At 46.4% G+C, this 16,283-nt stretch overlaps 2 protein-coding genes across 4 annotated transcripts in view; one reads left to right on the top strand and one right to left on the bottom strand.

Annotated features, from left to right (window-relative positions):
- Positions 1-16,283, top strand: part of PLA2G7 (phospholipase A2 group VII) — a 53,589-nt gene that overhangs the window by 21,224 nt on the left and 16,082 nt on the right. The window contains exon 1 of one of the 3 annotated variants that reach the window (XM_032777596.2): positions 2,582-2,657. The exons of the other annotated variants lie outside the window; for them this stretch is intronic. The gene's annotated coding sequence lies outside the window, so the exon portion shown is untranslated. Of the gene's footprint in view, positions 1-2,581; positions 2,658-16,283 lie in introns of those variants that run through there. 3 annotated transcript variants of the gene reach the window in all.
- IMP3 (IMP U3 small nucleolar ribonucleoprotein 3) lies at positions 738-2,049 on the bottom strand. Its single transcript, XM_032777604.2, has one exon. It carries the CDS (start codon positions 2,009-2,011, stop codon positions 1,454-1,456), a length of 558 nt encoding a protein of 185 aa, XP_032633495.1. The 5' UTR covers positions 2,012-2,049; the 3' UTR covers positions 738-1,453.

The following is a 16,283-nucleotide window of genomic DNA, read 5'->3' as shown; positions in this document are numbered from 1 at the left end:
AGGAGCACTGGCCGGAGCTGCCCCGGGCCCACTATCCCGAGGAACGTTGGCCCGACCTGCCCCGTGCCAGCTACCCCGAGGAACCCCAGCCGCAACGACCCTGTGCCGGCTATCCGGAGGAGCCACCGGACCCGACTGCCTCCCAGGTTTCCGAGGAACCCATGGTCTGGGACCCACCGACATACGCCGAGGAGGGACAGGTACCGGGAGAAGGGGGGATTGGAGTAGCCTAGGGGCAGCTGACCACAGGCCGCAGAGGGCCCCGAGCCTAAGGTCGTCTGTATCGGCCACCAGGGCCCCGGGCTGGAACGCAGAGGAGTGGGTGGGCCTGCGTTCCCCCTGCTACCCGTAACCGGGTGGCAGTATTCCCCTTCACCCAGAGCTACGGTTTGTTTGCTGCTCTGCCCTGCTCCAAAGGGTCAGAGCCCCCTGAACTATTTGCTGCTCTGCCCTGCCTGAGGGCTTGGGGCCACAGACTTTGTGTGCTCAGCCCCTGAGCTGAGCCTGGATTGTTTGCTGCCCACCCTGTCTAAGGGCCAGGGCCTATAGACTTTTGTTCCCTCAGCCCCCGAGTACGGGAGCGGAGCGTGAGCCGTCTGCCGACCTGGAAGGAGGCACCCTGGCTCCCTGTCGCACCTGAGGGGACGGGGCCTGAACGCACCGGCTTATAGGGAGAAAACAAAAGAGACAACAGGGAAAGAGAGCTCAGCTCTTGCTTTAAAGAAATCAAATGAATGTTCTAAGAAAACTAATTTCAGCTTTATTAAACGTGAGAAAGTCATGAGGACTGTTTTAGGTATTGCTACAGATTACAATGTTAGCATAACTAGCAAAGTTTAATTCTGAAAACAGAACTATCCCTGTTGATTTATTTTTGAAGGAGTGACTATTGTCGTCTGAGAGTTTCTCTCTCAACAAAATATAAAACCTGTATCTGTTCCCCCATCACGTTTGAGCAACAGCATTTAAATCTTCAGTCACCCTCTACCTTGTTTTCCTGGCCAGGAGAACATTTGTTCATCAGTCCCTTCTAGATACCCCTTTGATGGTGACAACTGAACACCACCATTCTGTCTGTTCTGTTAATGGTCTTTGCAGCAAGAGGGTACAATGTCACAGAGGAGGCAGAGGCTTGGGGACACTGACTTACAGCCCACCTGGCCAGAAGTCCCTTCCTACAGGAGGTGGGTGTTACTGGCCTCAGCCCACCTGGCCAGGATCCCTTCACAGGGAGGTGGTCAGACACAGGCATGGTAGCACAAGTGAGTCAAGAGCCATTTGCAGAGGTGGTAGGTGGTATCAGACAAGGCCCATCTGGACCAGGAATCCCTTTCAGAGGGAGGTGGTACACAGAATTGGGCAGCATATGCAGGCCAAGCCCCAGTCCCTGCAGCATGGAGGGGCAGCATATCCGGGTCCAGAGTCTCCTCTCAGGCTGGTGGGGTGGATTATCCTAACAGGCCAGGTCGAAGTCATCCCTCTCCTGGTTGTAGTTCAGCACGTGCTGGCGGATGCGGGAGGAGTCGGTCCAGGTGATGAAATCCTCCATGGCCCGGGTCACCAGGCAGGCGGGGTCGGTCACCACCTCGGGCCCCACCCGCACGTGTCCCTGCTCGATGAAGGTGATGGCGTCCCGCAGCTTCTGGGCCATGCGGAGCCGGAGCAGCAGGCAGGGCAGGCGGCGGCGGCAGAAGGAGCTGGCCGAGACCCGCTCGCACTGCTCCAGCGAGTGCTTGGAGCTCACCAGCCCCAGCCCGTAGAGCTTCTCCAGCAGCGCGGCGGTGCAGCGGGCCCGGAAGGCGGCGTGGGCCTGGCCCAGGTCGCGGATGCGGCGCGCCAGCTCCCGCACAGCCCGGCTCAGCTGGTTGTAGCGGGTGTAGTCCTCCCGGCGCTGCAGGCGGTAGCGCCGCAGCACCCGCAGCTCGGCCAGGTTCCCCGAGGCCGCCTCCCAGCTCACCAGGTCCAGCCGCTTCAGCAGCTTCTGCTCGTGGAACTTCAGTTTCCGCACCATCCTGCCGCGGGGAGCCGGCGGGACCGGGGCCGCGGGGAGCCGGGCGCTGGAGCCGGCGGGACCGGGGCCGGCCCACGGGAGCTGCCTGTCACGTGTTGCCGTACAGCGATCCCGGCGCAGTCACAGCCACGGGCGGGGGGAACCGGAACTTCCGCCTCGCCCACTGTCCTTTGCTTTCATTGGCCAGCGGGAGGGGCAGCCCACCAGTCACATTTTTGATGGGGGGGGCGGGGGAGTTGCGGACTGGGAAGTGGTGCATGATGGGATACAGAGGGACTGGGAGCAAGAGGCTTCGGGGTAGGTGTGGTCTCTAGTGAGGCGGGTTCTTGCGGCGCACGGGTCGCCCAGGCAGCACGGGGCGGGGGCGGGAGGCGTGGCGCTGCCTGGCCGGAACGGGCTGCAGCGTCGCGCAGAGGAGCCCGAGGCTCCGGCAGGGGTCACAGCCCTGGCTGTGCTAGGGGCCTCACATTAGCTCAGAGCCCTCGCCTGCCTCCCCTTCCGTCCAGGAGCCAGCGCGCCGCCAGCCCCCCTCGCTGCTCCCCTCCCAGCTCCGCCTGCCCAGCGCCGCCTGCCCAGCGCCAGTCTCCGCTACCTCCTGCGCATCTTGGTGTTCTGCGGTGCCTGCCAGCTGGAACCGCCTTCTGCGGTCTCTCTGCCTCCCCCAGGCTGACTCCTTCCTGCAGGCCCCTGGCTTACCCCTCGCCTACCCCCGACTCTCTTCCTGCGTTTAACTTTGTATTTTGGGATAAAGTTCATGACAGTGGTTCTAGTATATAACGTATTATGACATCAATAGTGGTTACTTTTCCCCAGAGCCCTTTAGAACCTTAAGAACAGCATTTATGTAGCCACCCAAGTGTAGACAATTGCATGTTAAAGGCAAAAGGCACCTCCGCCACCCTGAAAACGTGGTTAAAAGAACATAGGCTGTTTTGCAAGATCATAGCAAGTTACAGGACCCACTGTTCAGCTAGTGTGGTATCGAGAAATATTTACCAGAATTCAAGCATAGAAAAGCATGTCTTAACCAACAAAATTAAGAGATTCAAAATAAAGTGTCTTCACTAGGGTTGGGTTTCAGTTTTCTGAATGATATTTGTTTGGCACAAATAACTTCTTGAATATTGCAATTGACATATCCTGGTTTATTTTTTTGCTACCCTGCTTCCTTTATGTTCAGGGGTATGTATGTCTTTTGTGACTGAAGTAGCCTCTTTACTGAGTCTTAAGTATCATAGTTTAAAGGGTCTCAGTGTCTATAAGAGAACACACTTTGCGTTTGTCATCCTTTTCATACAAGGCTCTTACACAACTTTATAAATAACGAACGAAGCCTCACACACCCCTATGAGTTAGGGAAATATTATTCCCATTTTTCAGATGGGCTTGTCTATGCTTAAAACACTACAGTGGCACAGTTGAGCTGCTGTAGTGCTTCAGAGTAGACACTACCTACACTGATGGGAGAGATTCTTCCGTTGACATAGGTAATCCATCTTCCTGGGCCGCGGTAGCTTGGTCGATGGAAGAATTCTTCCATTGACCTAGTGCTATCAACACAGGGACTCAGGTCGGCTTAACTGCACTGCTCAAGGGTGTTGCTTTTTCAAATGCCTGAGTAGAGTAGTTATGCTGAACTAATTTTCTAGTGCAGATGAGGATTCAGTCTGTTCAAATTCAGATTAGGGCCCTGATTCTCAGCAGCTCTGCAGTCTCTACACCACTCCTTATACGCAAAAGTGTACATCTACACAGAAACCCCTCCCACTCTGTGACAGTGAGTCTCAGAGCCCAGGCCAACTGACTGGGGGCTTGCAAAAACTAAAAATAGCTGTAGATGGAGTGAAGCCAGGGCTTCCTCCCCCTCACAGAGGTTCATAGCCTGGGTTCCCGCCTGAGCCTGAACACTGTCGCCACAATTTTTAACCACACAGTCAGTTGACCTAGGCTCTGAGACTCACCGTGGTGAAGATGTACCCTAAGGGTATGCCTACACTGCAATAAAAGACCTGTGGCATGGCCACAGTTGGTCCAGGCTACATAGGCACCAACTCGGTGGGTGCTCGGGGGCTGGAGCACCCAAGGGAAAAAATTGGTGGGTGCTCCCTGCCCCCCCGTCCAGCTCACCTCCGCCTCCTCCCCAGAGTGTGCTGTGTGTCTGCTTTTTCCCTCTAACTCCCAGCGCTTGCGCAGTGAAACAGCTGTTTTGTGCGGCTGGGAAGGATGGGGGAGGAAGGGGAACGTGGCACGCTCGGGGAAGAGGTGGGTCTGGAGCAGGGATTTTGGGAAGGGGTCCAACATGGGCAGGGAGGGGGCGGAGTTGGGGTGGGGACTTTGGGGAAGGTGTTGGAATGGGGGCAGGGCAGGGGAGAGGGTGGAATCGGGGCAGGGCCGGGGGCAGTGGGGCACGAGCACCTACCAGCGCTGGGGAAAGTTGGTGCCTATGCCAGGCCAGCTGATTCAGGCTCACAGGGCTCAAGCTGCGGGGCTATAAAATAGCAGTGTAGAAGTCTGGACTTGGGCTGAAATCTGGGTTCTGAGATTCTGCAAGGGGGAGGAACTCAAGCCTGGTCTACACTGGGGGGAGGATCGATTTAAGATGCTCAACTTCAGCTACGAGAATAGCGGAGCTGAAGTTGATGTATCTTAGATCAACTTAGAATCACTTACTTCGCGTCCTCGCGGTGCGGGATCAACAGCCGCTGCTCCCCTGTCAGCTTTGCCTCTCGCCAAGCTGGAGTTCAGCAGTTGACGGGAGAGCGATCGAGGATCGATTTATTGCATCTACACTACACGCAATAAATCAGTCCCCGAGAGATTGATCGCTACCCACCAATCCGGCGGGTAGTGTAGACGGACCCTCAGAGCCCAGGTTCCAGCCTGACTTTGAATGTCTATGCTGCTATTTTTCAGCCTTGCAGCCCAAACCATGAGAGCTCAAGTCAGCTGATGGGGCTTTGAGACTTGGTGCTGTGGAGTTTTAGTTGCAGAGTAGACATGACCACAAGGTCTAGAAAACAGCTAGATTCCCCCAGCACAGGGGGATTCCCAAAGAGGTGAAGAGCCAGCAAAACAGGCTTTTCCCTCTTGCAGCTGTCATTGTAGGGGTTTCTGGGCGTGGTATAGGGCCCAGAAGAGAGGTGCTGTGGGAGGAAAAGTGTGACACGGGTATTCTCTGCTCCAGCTGTTCTGGGCTTGGAAGGATTAGATCTTTATTGGTAAACAAAGATTTCATCACACACAAACAAGCAGATAACAAGATATTTCCATTAATAATAACTAAAATTACAGATAGGCAAAGAAAGAAAAATGCTGCTTGAGAACTTATTAGTGTTTGATTTAATGATATTTACTTTGTATATTTTGACATGTGACATTGACTATTGGTGCTTTAAAGATTATAACATGTTAACTTTTTGAATCTGAACATCTGCTGTCATTCAATAATTATTGTCTGGACCTCCATCCATAATGTCTCACAGCTATGGAAATTTAAACAGATTTAAAAAAAAACAACATAGAACCATCATTTTGCACAACTGTGAACATTTAAATCAATTAAAATTAAATATTTATTTAAGAATTTATTATGGTGTCCCTAGCGACTATTTGCCAGAAGCTGGGAATGGGCAACAGGAGGTGGATCACTTGATGATAACCTGTTCTGTTCAATCCTGTGAAGCACCTGGCATTGGCCACTGTCAGAAGACAGAATACTGGGCTAGATGGACCATTGGTCTGACTCAGTATGGCCGTTCTTATATTCTTCTAAACACTGATATTATCAGTTGAAATTATAAAAAAAAAAAAATAAAAGCTGAATTCTGCCAAGCCTACCAATGGGGGCCTTGGGGAGCTGCCGTAAAAACCTGCCCAGGGACTGCTCTAAATTATGCTGGAGACTGACTGGGCCTCAATTTATCCCACAATCCAGGCAGCTTGAAAGGGGCATACAGTTGCCTTTACCTAACCTCTATGCACTCCCGTGAGGCACAGCACAGAATGTGGTCCTAGGGCTGTAATGACCAGTCAATGTAATTACGATCTGATGGCTCTGTGGTAGAGGATGGGGGTGCTGTGTGAAAAGACCTGATGCTCTCAGTCCACGTTGTAGTGAAGCAGGAATTCACATCACAAAACAACAGCCCCCGCAATTGGCTCTCTTGGCAGACTCAGCAAGGATTGAATGGCCAAGGAGACTGAACAAGGCTCTCAATCTTTTGCTAATCCAGATGCCATCCTTAAAATGAAAACAAAAACTAAATTGCTTTTGAATATTTGTTGCTTATATGGTTTTAAATTATTTGCTTTGACTAAGTTCATGAACCTGAAAGATCTTCGTGAATAGAAGATGCAGTGAATAGAAGATGCAGTCTTCAAAATTTCCTTTACTTTTCCATTTCTGTTACTGGTTACTCTGGACTAGCATAGGGAAATTGGGAGAAATTAAATTAGCAGGTAAGAAATGTATCCTTCAATGGTGCAGCTATCATTAATTTGTAGGAGACTAACAAAATACAAAAAAAGGGTGAGAAATGTGATTTTTGCACCTGTTACATCAAAGCTCTTAATTTATGTGCAGACTACCAGTTCATTATGCACCTCATTCAGTAACTCCTCCATGCAGGAAGTTTCATGCCCGCAGCAGCTTCAGAACTGGGACCCATTAGTGCCTTTGGCTATTTAATGGGACATTATTTTATGAGGAATAATGATCTTGTGGCTATAACACAGGACTGGGAGATAGAAGATCTGATTTGAAGTCCCATCTCTGGCACAGACTGTTTGTGTAACCTTGGACAGGTCACGTAACCACTCTGTGCCTCAGTTTCCCCATGTGTGAAATGGAGATGATTCTTTATTGCCTTACATTTTATGTAGTCATCTACACCTATGCAAACAGACTGCTAGCATTTTAACACCACCGTGTCTCCATTTACATAATGTAAATGACTACACAAGGGCCAAGGCAATAGAGAATCTGACCCTGTAAGGATGGTCTAAAGTTCAGTTCATTACTGTTCGTAAAGCACTTTAAGACCCTAGGATGGAGGTTGTCATAAGTAGATAGGTAAGGTAAGGGTTAATTTTCTTTTGCCTGTAAAGGGGAACCAAACACCTGACCAGAGGACCAATCAGAGAACTGGATTGTTTAAAAGTCAGGGGCGGGAATTTGTATACTCAGGGTCTTTTTTTGTTTCCTCGGCTGTGGCGTAAACCAGCTTTCTTCTAACTCGCATTTATCAAGATATTCTACTAAAAGTCTGATAAAAGGAAAGCAAAGTTACTTGGCTATGAGGCTTTGTGTTGTACTTTTACTGTGTGTCTTGCTGGTCCTCATTTAATTGGCTATTTTTTAAACCAACTGGTTATTCATATTTTCTAGTAGAGCCTGTAAATGTTTATACAAGTGTATTGTCTTTTCTCTCTCTTCTATATAAAGCTTCTTTTTCAAAACTTGTGGAAGATTCTTTTCTAGTAAGGCAAAGAAATTGAAATCTCGGTACCAGTACTGTCTCCTCACGGAAGACAGGAAGAGGAGGCAAAGCCAAGCGTTTGGTATTTTGCATCTCAATTGTCTGAGGGAATAGAACCTTACTCTTGGGAAGCAGAGAAACAGGTTACTTGGTACTCGCAGGCTAGACCAAGAGCAAGCCTGGGAAGGAGGGGGAAGGGTTATCTCTCCTCTTAGACTCCAAGGATTTGGAAATCTGAGGGTCCCCCAGGGAAGGGTTGGGACACGCAGAGAGAGGAAAGCGGGGTCAGCCTATCAATTCCGACCTGGTGGCAGCCTAATCAGATCTAACTGGAGATTAAGCTTAGAGGATTTATGCTCAGTCCTCATATCTGAACTCTAAGGTCCAGATTGAGGAATTATACTACGACAGAGGTATCAGATAGAACAAAGTATTATTTATTATCACACTTGATCCAAAAATTAGCCTATCCTATTTAAATTTTCTCGATCCTGATGTTAGGATCATTAAAAGGATAGAGAATAAGACAGAGAATATCTATTGCCCTTGTATAAATCCAAGGTACACCTGTGTACTCAAGAGTACTATACGGGATCTTTTCAGGGGGATTAGGCAAACGCCACATTTATTAGTAATACAGGTTTAATTAATTCTATCTATGCATATGATATATTACAGTCATGCATTCACACACACACACACAGACACAACACACTCCGCTTGCTGTTGTTACCAATGTTGCTCCCCTTAACTGCACGGCCAGGTGAGTTAGATGGGGAGGGGTGGAGCCGGCTTCTGCCGATCCGGATCGATGCTCCGATGGTGAGCAAGACGAGACCCGGGGTCCTTCTGCAAGACACCTCGTATTTATAGCAGCTTCCCTCTTATGCAAATCCAGACCAGATTCAAAATCTGGGTCTGTGTCCGTTGGTCTTTGTGCTGCTTTTTTTCTGGGTATTGTCCCAATGCTGCTCAAAGAGGACGTTTTCTAAAGAAGGTGCTTGCTTCTAATCCCTGAGGTCGTCAATATGTCTGCTCTTCTTTATTGGGCCCACTTGACAAGTTGTATTGTCTTTTGCTCTGCCTCCCATTCCCTCTTTAACTGTTGTAGCTGTCTGGAGGTGGGTGTCTTCCAAGCCTCACTCATTCACACCTCATTCAGTCAATGGGGCAATTGATTACAGAGTGGGGGGGAGAGATCTTATTCTACTTCTAGCAAAAAGGCACATGTTTCTTTCACTTTAACTATACTATCCTTAGGGGCTATAACATTTGATACAAAGTTTTCTACCAATTTTCTAATACAAAGTTGTATGAGAGAGGCACAATGCCAAATCATATGAAATACAAAATAACATGCAAGATGCAATGTCATAAAGATACTTAATATAGAAAGATACTTAATACAAAATAACACAGTGCAATGTTATAAAGATTTATAGAGATAGTTAATACAGAGATTTCTCTGCATTGTCCCCCTTTTGACCTCTCAAGAACAATTCTTGCGTGGTCACCATTTAAAATCTCTGTTTTAAAGCTATGTATTGGGTTATGATTTCAGAATATGGTTTTAATGTGGAATACATTTGTTTTATCCAGCAGCACATGCAGAGCATTAGAACTAACATAACAGTCAGGATTACTAATAGAACAATGATGGGATGGAAAATTATATTTAGGACTGCTGACCAGGTGGGTGACCAACCTGTAAATACATTGTACCAGTGGTGGATACTCAATTGTTTCGCCTGTTTAGCCACCCTGAGTGTTTTTGTTTTTTGTTTTTTTTCCTCATGGAGGATGGCCAAACTTTTGGTTTGGATCTTCTCTGGAGTGGATTTTGTTAGTTTACTAATTTGTTTGTCATTGTACATTCATTCATAATTACCAGGAGTAATGTTTACCCAGACTTGGACCGATACAAGTGCGAAGATTCCCTGCAGCGTGTTGTTGGTCACTGGTATTTCCTGTGGTGTGTCCCAGCTGGTCCAGTTATACCAATGAATTCCCCATTGTGGGTCCGGTTGTTGTTTTGTTTCCAGTGCGTGAATTATCATTAAAGTTACTGGAATCCAAACGCTCCATGCCTTGAGCGCCATCTGCTGGTTTGGGTTTGTTAGTGATGTTGGTATCTGTAGCTTAAGAAAACAATTTTAGTTGCGAGATATGAGCCCATTTTAGCTTGTCCTCTTTATTTATCCGGTACACCAAAGGGCTGAGCTGGTTCACAATAGAATATGGACCTATTCATTTAGACTTCAAATTGTGCTTCCTTTTACCCAATTTTAAATACATGACCAGATTTCCGGGCTCCCAGAGCTGGGAGTTACCAGCTTTCTGCTTATGGAGTCTGTTATTTATTTTATTAATGGCCTCATTAATTTGGTATTGCAAGGTTAATTTGTTTTCCTGCAATTGTTTGAGCCACTGAAAATAATTATGTTGTGGTGTTACCACATCTATTTTCCCTGATTCTAAACCCATCTATGTGGGATAAATTATTAGTTTTATTGGCTGCCCAAATAGAATTTGAAATGGCTGGATTTTTGTTTTTAGCCGGTTGCTACTGCGGATTGCAGCCAGAATTAGAGGCAGCTTTTTTGGCCAATTTTTCCCAGTATTACTTACCACCTTCCTTAGGGCTTTTTTAATAGTGCGATTTATGCACTTTACTTGCCCTGATGATTGAGGGCGATAGGAGATGTGAAATTTTTGTTTAATACCTAAGGCTTGCAATAAGCTAGTAAACATTTCCCCTACAAATGCTCCTTCATTGTCTGAATTTATTATCTCAGGAGTTTCATAACGACAGACCACCTTAGTAAATAATTTTTTTGCAGCTTCTGTGGTGGTGTTTCTTTTAGTGGGGAATGCCTTTACCCAACCAGAGAAGGCATCTATGATTACCAGTAGGTACTGGAATCCCTTTTGGCTCCCTGGCAATTTGTCTGTGTAATCAATTTGTATTTTATGCCAAGGACCTACTTGTCTTTGGTGCATAAGGGGCTGGTAATGTGGTGGCCAGGCTTTATCCTGAGCACACCTGATGCAATTTTGAACCCAAGTTTTAACATTATTTTTCATACCTTTTCACTGGGCTACCTCTTTTAGCCTGCTTAGCGTTCCTTCCACTCCCTCATGCATGAACTGATGTGCAACATTAACCAGTTCCTGTTTTTTTATCTTTCCTGGGGTTTTGTTTGAGGAATTTAAACAGTTATTGTTATTAACAAGTTCATTAATTGACTGTGGATTCCCCATTACCTTTTCCGCCTGACTTTTAGTTGCTACTGCAGCTATATCGTACTGCCGTGCTATACTATCTACTTTATTATTTTAAAAAGCCTCTGGGTTGTTTTGTTTGCTATGTGCCTTTACATGCCTGATATTTAAACAGCCAGGATGTTGTGTTACCCATTGGTAAATTCATTTTCACTCCTTTACATACGAAATGCTTTTTTTATTTGCTGCCTTTTACCCATTTCTTTCCCAGTTATGCATTCAGTATTGTATTTCCTTGACACACAAATCACTATTTGCATAGATAAACACAGGTCTGGGGTTGTTTTTATATTGCTGTAGTACCCGATATATGGCATGGAGTTCAGCATGCTGGGCTGACCCATGATCCAAATATTCTTGTAGTATTTCCTCTTTTAAGTTAATTGCTGCATATTTAATTTTTCTTATGCCTTTAAGCACTATTGAGCTCCTATCTGTGAACCACACGTGTCCCTTTATCCCAATGGTATCTAGTTTCTCCAAGGGGGGTGCCTGTATTAGGGCTATTTTTTGTTCTAATGTAACCTCGGGGCAGTCATGTTTATTTTCTTTTTTAATCAGAGCGTGAGTTAATAGGTTAGGTCTAGATACGGTCTCAGTGGTGACTCCTTTGTTTATTAATGTGAGGGTTCACTGAGCCATGCGGGTGTTTGAGACTTTGCCCCCAACCAGTTTCCCAGACAGAATGTACTTTAAAGGGGTGTGGGTACTTTGGATTGTTAGGGGAGCCGTTCCAGTTAGGGGTTCAAAAGACTGGACTACCCACACCGCTGCCAAACATTTCCTTTCACAGGGATCAAAATTCATTTTTGGCCCCTGTAACTTCCTAGATTCATAAGCTACCGGTACCAGTTTATTTTTTTAATTTTTTTGGAGGAGAGTAGCTGCTAATGCCAGGTTGTTAGCCGCGAGTCGGATTACAAACGGCTGGGACTTATTTGGGAATCGCAGAGCAGGGGCTGTCAGGGCTTTTTGTTTAAGCACCCTTAGAGCCTTCTCTTGCTCTGACCCCCACTCCCACTTTACCTTTTTCTTAAGCAGTTTCCACAAGGGCAGTGTAATCTCAGCATATTTATAAATATGAGATCTTAGAAAATTAAACCCTTCCAACAAGACTTGTAGGGAATGTGGGTCGGTAGGAGCTGGCACTTCTATCAGGGCTCTTACTTTTTGTTGGTCTACCTGCCTTCCTTCCTTTTCTATAACAATGCCTAGATAAGTTACTTGAGACTGGACCAACTGGGCTTTTTCTAAGCTAACCTTAAAACCAGTCTCTTGGATTAGAGCCAAAACATTTTCAGTTAATCGTTGTACCTGTGCCTCAGTTTTCCCAAAAATTAAAATATTATTTACATAGGAAAACACAAAGGACCGATCTTGGGGGCTAAGGCGATCCAGCATGCCTATTACATGTTTTTGAGCTATAGCTGGGCTATTGTGAAATCCTTGGGGTAGATGCTGGAATGCCCATTGCTGCCCATTGACCGTGAAGGCAAATTTATCCTGTGAGTCTGGGTGCAGTGGGATAGCAAAGAAGCAGTTAGCCAAATTAATGACTGAGAAATACCTTGAAGTAGCCTGAACCTTTTGAATTACCTGAGTTATATCAGCTACTATAGGGGCCATAGGGATTGTGCCTTTGTTAACACGCCTATAGTCAATAGTTAAACGCCAAGATTTGCCGTCTGCCTTGAGGACTGGCCAGACGAGAGAGTTAAAAGGGGAGTTAGGCCACGTCTACACTATGCGCGAAAATCGATTTTAGATACGCAATTTCAGCTACGAGAATAGCGTAGCTGAAATCAAATATCTAAAATCGATTTACTTACCCGTCTTCAACCGCTCGGGATCGATGTGCCGCTCACCATGTCCGATTCCGAACCCGTTTGTTTTGGTGGAGTTCCAGATATCGATCTAAATGCGCGCTCTGGAATCGATATATCCCGTCCAGATCAGACCGCAATATATTGACTCCCGGCGCAATAGTCCTAGACGGGGTGTTTAGTTTTTCGAATGACCCCCTGCTGTTCTAAGTCCCGGACTGTTTGCTGTATCTGTGTTTCAGCCTCCTTGGGATAGGGGTATTGTTTTTGAGGGGGTACCAAATCCCCAATGATTTTTATACAAGCCTGTATTTTCCCACAGTCTGTTTTCTTTTGAGTCCAGACAGTGGGGAATTTTGAGCGCCACACCTCAGCTTGCTGAGTTATTGTGGTGGCGGCTACTGGTCCCCCTTTGGTTAGTGGGGTTCTCTGTTCCACTTTTCCCTTATGGGGAGGGGGCATGTCCAGTTTCCATAAAGTGCCCCGTGGTAAATTAATTATTATGCAATTTTTAAATAGCCAGTTTGTGCCAAGAATCATATCATTTGTCATGTTTGGGGTTTGGATTAGATCTCCGTGGGTTCTAAACCCTTGCACGGAGACAGGCACTTTTGCCCACTCCCATCCTGTACTGGGCTTCCCTTGAAAGGACTGCAGTATGACTTGTTTGATTCTAGTGCCAGCTGGTGGCTGAGTTCTAATTAGCGAGACTGCAGCGCCTGTGTCAATTAAAGCCAGTGTAGGAGCACATGTGCCCTGCTGGATATAAATACATGGTTGACCTTTGGGGTCCCATGCAATTTTACTGATGAACATCCAACGTGGTGCTCCTACATATGGAGGAGGATCAATATCCAGAGGGTCTCCCTATACCGTATTTCCTGGGAATGGGAGGGGGTACGTAAATACAGAAGGAGTAGGGGGAGGGAGAGGAGCTGTCGGGGTTAGTATGCTTGCTACTCTCCCCTCCTTAGAAAACATCTGAAGTTTAAAAGCTTCTGCCAATAAGTCCCGTGTGGGTGCCCCGTCCCACTTGTCTCTATCTGCCCCGTGTTGCATTAACACCTTCCAGGCCATGCGGCGAGCGTCTTTTTCGGTTAACTCTTCCTTGCCTGGAGCTGGGGTGTCTGTTTTAGATTTCTGGAGGTTTGGGTACAAATTATCCCTTTGTCTTCCTCCATAATACCCTCTACCCCGAGATCTACCTATAGTGTGTGCTCCCCGTGCCCCAGTTATGCCTTTATTGCCGCTTTCATTAGAATAAGTAACTGAGGGCTCTAATGCTGCAACATACGCCACTCATTCCTTTTTTATGGTAGGGGCAGGACCGGAATATGTAAGTATTTGCCGGACCATGTTTCTTAGTTTCTTTAATGTGGCAGGCTGGCCGGGTTGCCACACTTCCAGTCTCATTGCATAAAACGGTTGTAAGGAGGCAGCACATTCTCTTAAAGAATTTACACTGAAAGGCACCAGGTCCAGTTTAGTGGCCGTACCACGTGTAACTAAGCCAGCCATCAGCTGCATGAGATCCCATCGGGTTAAAAACGTTTCGGGGTTCTCATCAGTTTCCTGTGAAATCGCAATGGCTTGGGCAATGAAATTATGCCTGCCCATTAGTTCTGCAAATTTTGTCAGAACATCCATTAGCTGGTAATTTCCACCAATGCTGAACCTGTCTATAAGCCCCCGCATATCTGGGGCTGCACAAATGCTCATTAAGCGGTGGAGTTCTTGTGAGTTTAGATACTCCCTCTTTCCCAGTGCGAGAGCATTCACACTCCATCTAGAGAAATTTTCCCGTTTTAAAATCCCCAGCCACTTTGCCATGGCCTGGAGATCGGAGGCAGAAACAGGCACTGTGGTTACTGTTTTACTGCCACCATCATCCCTCGTGGTGGTGACTGTTTTCTTTGTTATTGCTGAAATGGCATTTTGGCTCTGGGAGGAGGAATTTACCCAAATATTTCCTTTCCAATCCCCAGAGGGGTCTAAAAAGTCTGCCCCATCTGGGGTCTTATATATTCCTTCTCCTGAAGTTACTGCTGCAACTTGTCTGTTTGCAAATTCCACTTTTTGTTCTAGTTGTTTGATAAGTGATTTACAGTGGTTATGGTCAATAGGGGCTTTCCTCTGTTTTAATGTTAACTTTTTGACCATTTCCTGTAATACCTGATTTTCTTTTTTAATTTTTTCCCTCTCTTTGGTATGCTTCTGTAAGATTTGAGAGTGTTGTTTTAACTCTCTGTACCCATCCTTAAGGGAGTCTAGCTGGGTTTGGCTGCTAATGGACAAACATTTCCATTTCTCTGCTTCTGCAGCAGAGGCTTGTAAATCTTGGTGCGGTTTTTCCTTTTTATTTTTACATTCAGCCAATCAAAGGAATCCCTTATTGCAGGTTTTCCATAGAAGCCAAACTGCAGCAGCTTCTTTTTTTATTGCAGTTGAGGGTTTATATATTAATATATATTGAGCCAATTTATCTTCTAGGTCCGAAATCATAATGGACATCAGCTAACACTTGATCAGACCAAGGGCTGTGTCCAAATTTTTTGCAATATTTGTTCCAGAGGGGTAACATCTTTTACAAACGCCAATTTTTCAGTCCCCTCTTTGGGAGCCTTTCTAAAAGACTGCTTATGTTTAAACATTTTCTAATGTACCCAACCTTCCTATTGGGATTACAACAGCAATGCTTATCCTCTTAATACCTCTTAGTATACCAACTCCTATTGGGACTAAAACAGCAATGCTTATCCTCTTTGCCTGGAGCAAGAAATTTAATTCTTCTCCCTTCTTTCTACTGCGGCACTCTACGACCGGGGAGCGAGAAAGCTACTTCTCCTCCTCTTTATACCCGCCTCCTACCACCGGGGGTGTGCACACCTTAATGATCGATCACTTTTCAATACTCAATATCAAAGTTTGTTTCTTTACTCAATAATACTCGTGGTACCTTTCCCCTTTGCAATTCTCCACCAAAATGTTGTACTCAAAGTACTATAACGGGATCTTTTCAGGGGGATTAAGGCAAAACGCCACATTTATAGTAATACAGGTTTAATTACACTTATCATATGCATATGATATATTACAGTCATGCATTCACACACACACACACAGACACAAACACACTCCGTCTTGCTGTTGTTACCAACTAGTTGCTCCCCTTAACTGCACTGGCCAGGTGAGTTAGATGGGGGAGGGGTGGACCGGGCTTCTGCCGATCCGGATCGATGCTCCGATGGTGACAAGACGAGACCCGGGGTCCTTCTGCAAGACACTTCGTATTTATAGCAGCTTCCCTCTTATGCAAACCCAGACCAGATCAAAATCTGGGTCTGTGTCCGTTGGTCTTTGTGCGCTTTTTTTCTGGGTGTTGTCCCAATGCTGCTCAAAGAGGGGTTTTCTAAAGAAGGTGCTTGCTTCTAATCCCTGAGGCCGTCAATATGTCTGCTCTTCTTTATGGGCCACTTGACAAGTTGTATTGTCTTTTGCTCTGGCTCCCATTCCCTCTTTAACTGTTGTAGCTGTCTGGAGTGGGTGTCTTCCAAGCCTCACTCATTCACACCTCATTCAGCAATGGGGCAATTGATTACAGAGTGGGTGGGGGGAGATCTTATTCTACTTCTAGCAAAAAGGCACATGTTTCTTTCACTTAACTATACTATCCTTAGGGGCTAGAACATT

Source organism: Chelonoidis abingdonii, chromosome 3 (assembly GCF_003597395.2).
Source record: "Chelonoidis abingdonii isolate Lonesome George chromosome 3, CheloAbing_2.0, whole genome shotgun sequence".
Taxonomy (NCBI): Eukaryota; Metazoa; Chordata; order Testudines; family Testudinidae; genus Chelonoidis; species Chelonoidis abingdonii.
Note: the sequence above shows the minus strand (reverse complement) of the source record. Positions and strands in the feature narration are given on the sequence as shown.

Coding starts and splice junctions, on each gene's coding strand:
- IMP3 (XM_032777604.2), bottom strand. CDS start 2,011: ATGGTGCGGAAACTGAAGTTCCACGAGCAGAAGCTGCTGAAGCGGCTG.